The sequence below is a fragment of the Hipposideros armiger genome, unplaced genomic scaffold (assembly GCF_001890085.2).
Source record: "Hipposideros armiger isolate ML-2016 unplaced genomic scaffold, ASM189008v1 scaffold_621, whole genome shotgun sequence".
Taxonomy (NCBI): Eukaryota; Metazoa; Chordata; class Mammalia; order Chiroptera; family Hipposideridae; genus Hipposideros; species Hipposideros armiger.
In genome coordinates, this window is record NW_017731971.1 from 681,790 (window position 1) to 685,401 (window position 3,612).

Below are 3,612 nucleotides of genomic sequence, written 5' to 3' on the forward strand. Positions count from 1 at the left end.
TCTTTTCAACAAATAGTGCCAGGACAAACACAGCGTGAAATTCTCATGTGAAAGAATGAAGTTGGAGCACCACCTCACACCATATACAACCAGGGCTAAAGCTAGAAAACTCTTAAAAGAAAACACAGGAATAAATCTTCATGCTGTTGGGTTGGGCAATGGTTTCTTAGATATTATATCAAAAGCACAAGCAACGAAAGAAAAAAAAATTGAAACGTACCCAAATTGAAGACTTTTATGTTTCAAAGAATACTATCAAGGAAGTGAAAAGATAACTCACAGAATGGAAGACAACTTTTGCAATTCATGTATCAGATAAGAGATTTGTATCTAGAATAGATATATTGGGTTGTCAGAAAAGTCATGACGTATTTTTTCTGTTTTTCGTTGCAAAAACGCGTCATGACTTTTCTGACAACCCAATAAAGTACAACTCAAAAATAAAAGGTAAAATCAATTTAAAAAGTAGGTAAAGGATTTGAATAGACAATTCTCCAAAGAATATATACAAATGGCCAATAAGCATATATAAAGAAGCTCAATGACTAATGATGTATTAGTCATTTGACAAACACACAAAAAAAATCACAGTAAGATACTACTACATACTCACTAGGATGGCAAAAATAAAAAAAAAACAGAAAATAAGTGTAGTAGACGTGGAAGAACTAAAACTCTCACATATTGTAGAAAGGAATGCAAAATGGTGCTGCCTGTGAAAAACAGTCCCTATTCCTGTCCCCCAGAAGTTTAAAATCTAGTATGGAATGACAGTGGGGAGACAAAAATAATATCTGAAGTGGATCATAATGACAAACTGGACATGGTTCTTTAAAATGTTAATCATTGGGGCAGCCGGTTAGCTCAGTTGGTTAGAGCACAGTGCTCATAACACTAAGGTTGCCGGTTTGATCCCCACATGGACCACTGAGCTGCGCCCTCCACAACTAGATTGAAACAACTACTTTGATTTGGAGCTGATGGGTCCTGGAAAAACACACTGTTTCCCAATAAAGAAAACCCAAAAAGTTAAAAAAAAAGTTTACCATTAAGGTATGATGCCNGCTTGATGTTAGCACAGTTTGAGGCCTGTCCGCTAGTCCAAATCTGAACTTTCTGTCAGCATGCTTTAGACACCAAACCAACCCTCCAACTAGGGTTTTTCTTGATAAGCTTCTCTTTGTATTACCTCAACTGAAAAACATTTTAGAGATTTGGTTAGAAGGATGGGTGTGTTGAAACAAGATGAAGGACTAGGAGGTATCTGTGGGTTAAACAGACAAAACTACTTCCAGAACCCTCTAAAGGTAGACAGAACCTATCCATTTACGTAGGAAGCCAAAAACAGGGAACAAGAGGATCTGGAGTTTAGAGATACTGTCTAGACTCAGGATGCTGCTATTCAGCAACTGAAGTTTATAAGTCTCTGGATTCGGTCAGAGTAGAGAGCTCAAAGGAGCCTGGAGGAACCAGGACAGTCGTGTGCTAACGGGTGCCAAGCCCTGATGCCACCTCCTGCATGAAGGAGGTGGCTGAGAGATAAATATATTTCTTTCATTTCGACTTCTGTCCTAATGAATAATGGAGTAGGATAATGCTAAGAAAAAGTAGAGCATATATTTCTGGTACTAGAGCTGTGAGAACCAGGTACTCAAATTTGGAACATTCTCATTAGGCTAGAATAGGAACATGAGAAAATCACTAGTGGGATATATAATCCCAGAGATCACCTGCTCCAAAAACGAGTTTTGTTTCCATTGATCCTTATTCAAAGGGACAGTTATTTTCATAAACTACATGACTTAGAAGAGTCTGAGAGACAAAGAGTGGAAACATGTATTGAAGATAGAAAGCAAGACTTAAAAAAAAAATGTAACCAATGGTTTGTTCTACATCTCATTCGCCCTCTATGGCTGGAAAACTCCAAATCCCACTTAGATAATCTTGCTTGTCCCAAAGCACACTGGATGAAAGTAAACCAAGAAATGACAGAAAATGTTTATTGGGCATGTGTGGTTTCACCTAGTTTATTCGCCCCTGGAGTGCAAGTCTAGGGAGGAATCAAGTCTGCTCATAGCGGTCAAAGGTCTGTGGAGAAGCCCTGAAGTTGCTCTCCTCAAATCCCAAGTCTGATTCAAGAGAAGGAAAGAAAAATGATGAAAAACATCTCATCACACAAAACTCAGTGATGGTGTCTCTGACAGTCACCAAGCCAGCAGGGGAGGAAGGGAAAACCCACGTGCTAGCTTTAGGATTTATTGAAGGCTGCCAGCACAGCCCAGATCATCTCTGTGGCACTGTGCTTTGTCCCCTCCACTTCAGGGTCCAGTTCTACTAGGTCCTTGGCCCGATTCATTGCCACATCATACTTGTCATCTGTCAGAGAGGAGAAGACGTTCTCCAGCACGTCAGAGGAGTGGGCTAGCACCAGGAGTGCTAGAGTCCGTTTGTCCATACGCTGAGGGTCATTTACCCACCGCTCTAGGACACTATCTTGAAGTTTTTTCACTAGTCGCTGTTTCTCGGTTGTATTGGTCACTGGATGCGTTGTCATGTCAAATAGGAGGAAGTTCTGCTTCTCAGTGGTTAGAATACCCTTCTCTACTAGGTTCTTAGCAATTCGCTCTCTTACATTTCTCAGCTGGTACTGTAATTTGAAGGGGTTCCAGGTCTCGCCTGTAGGAAAAAGAAACAAAACACGGAACAGCACTATAAACCAACTAGATCTAACAAGACGTCTATAGAACATTCCACCCTATTAACAGCAGAATGTACATTCTTCTCAAGTGTACATAGAACATTCTCCAGGATAGACCATATGTTAGGCCATGAAACAAGCCTTAATACATTAAAAAGAACTGAAAACATACAAAGTATGAGGTGTGATCAAGAAATACTGGGGGCGGCCAGTTAGCTCAGTTGGTTCTAGTGCAGTGCTCATAACACCAAGGTTGCCGGTTCGATCCCCACATGGGCCACTGAGATATGCCCTCCACAACCAGACTGAAACAACTATTTGACTTGGAGCTGATGGGTCCTGGAAAAACACCCTGTTCCCCAGTTAAAAAAAAAAAAATACAGTGAATGCTGCTGCCGAGTGCCATCCAACAGAAAGGCAGGGATCTTCAATGCGTAAAGTAGCACGTTGAACCTTAGTGACAGTGTGTGACAAGTTTTAACTTGTTTGGTGCAGTCAGTCGGGTGTGAGCTACGGTTGCGAGAAGGTGTGTTTTAAAGGGTGCCGTACACCATGGATCAAGAACAATGCATTAACATGAAATGGGCAAATGGTTTCATCCTCCATCGTGACAACGCTCCGTGTCACACATCGCTTCTAATATATGGCAATTTCTGTCAAATAAAAACACTGCAGTGTGTCCTCATACACCTTATTCACCAGCTCTGGCACCGTGTGACTTCTAGCTCTTCCCCAAAGTCAAAATGATTCAGGACATCGAGGTAGCCACGACAGTGCAACTAAACACACTCACAAAAGAGGACTTCCAGAAGTGCTTCAGAAAGTGGCATGAACGAGGAAATATGTGTGTTCAAAGCGAGGTGGAGTATTTTGAGGGGGATTAATGGCAATGTGTCTTTTACTGTAATAACTTT

General features: G+C 41.1%; 1 protein-coding gene across 2 annotated transcripts in view; it reads right to left on the reverse strand.

Moving 5' to 3' along the window:
* Positions 1-1,070: 1,070 nt before the first annotated feature.
* Positions 1,071-3,612, reverse strand: part of GOLPH3L (golgi phosphoprotein 3 like) — a 42,146-nt gene continuing 39,604 nt past the window's right edge. For both annotated transcript variants that reach the window (XM_019625383.1, XM_019625382.1), the window contains one exon: positions 1,071-2,676. In XM_019625383.1, the coding sequence (XP_019480928.1) occupies positions 2,249-2,676 (428 nt within the window). In that variant the 3' untranslated portion in view covers positions 1,071-2,248. The remainder of the gene's footprint in view (positions 2,677-3,612) is intronic.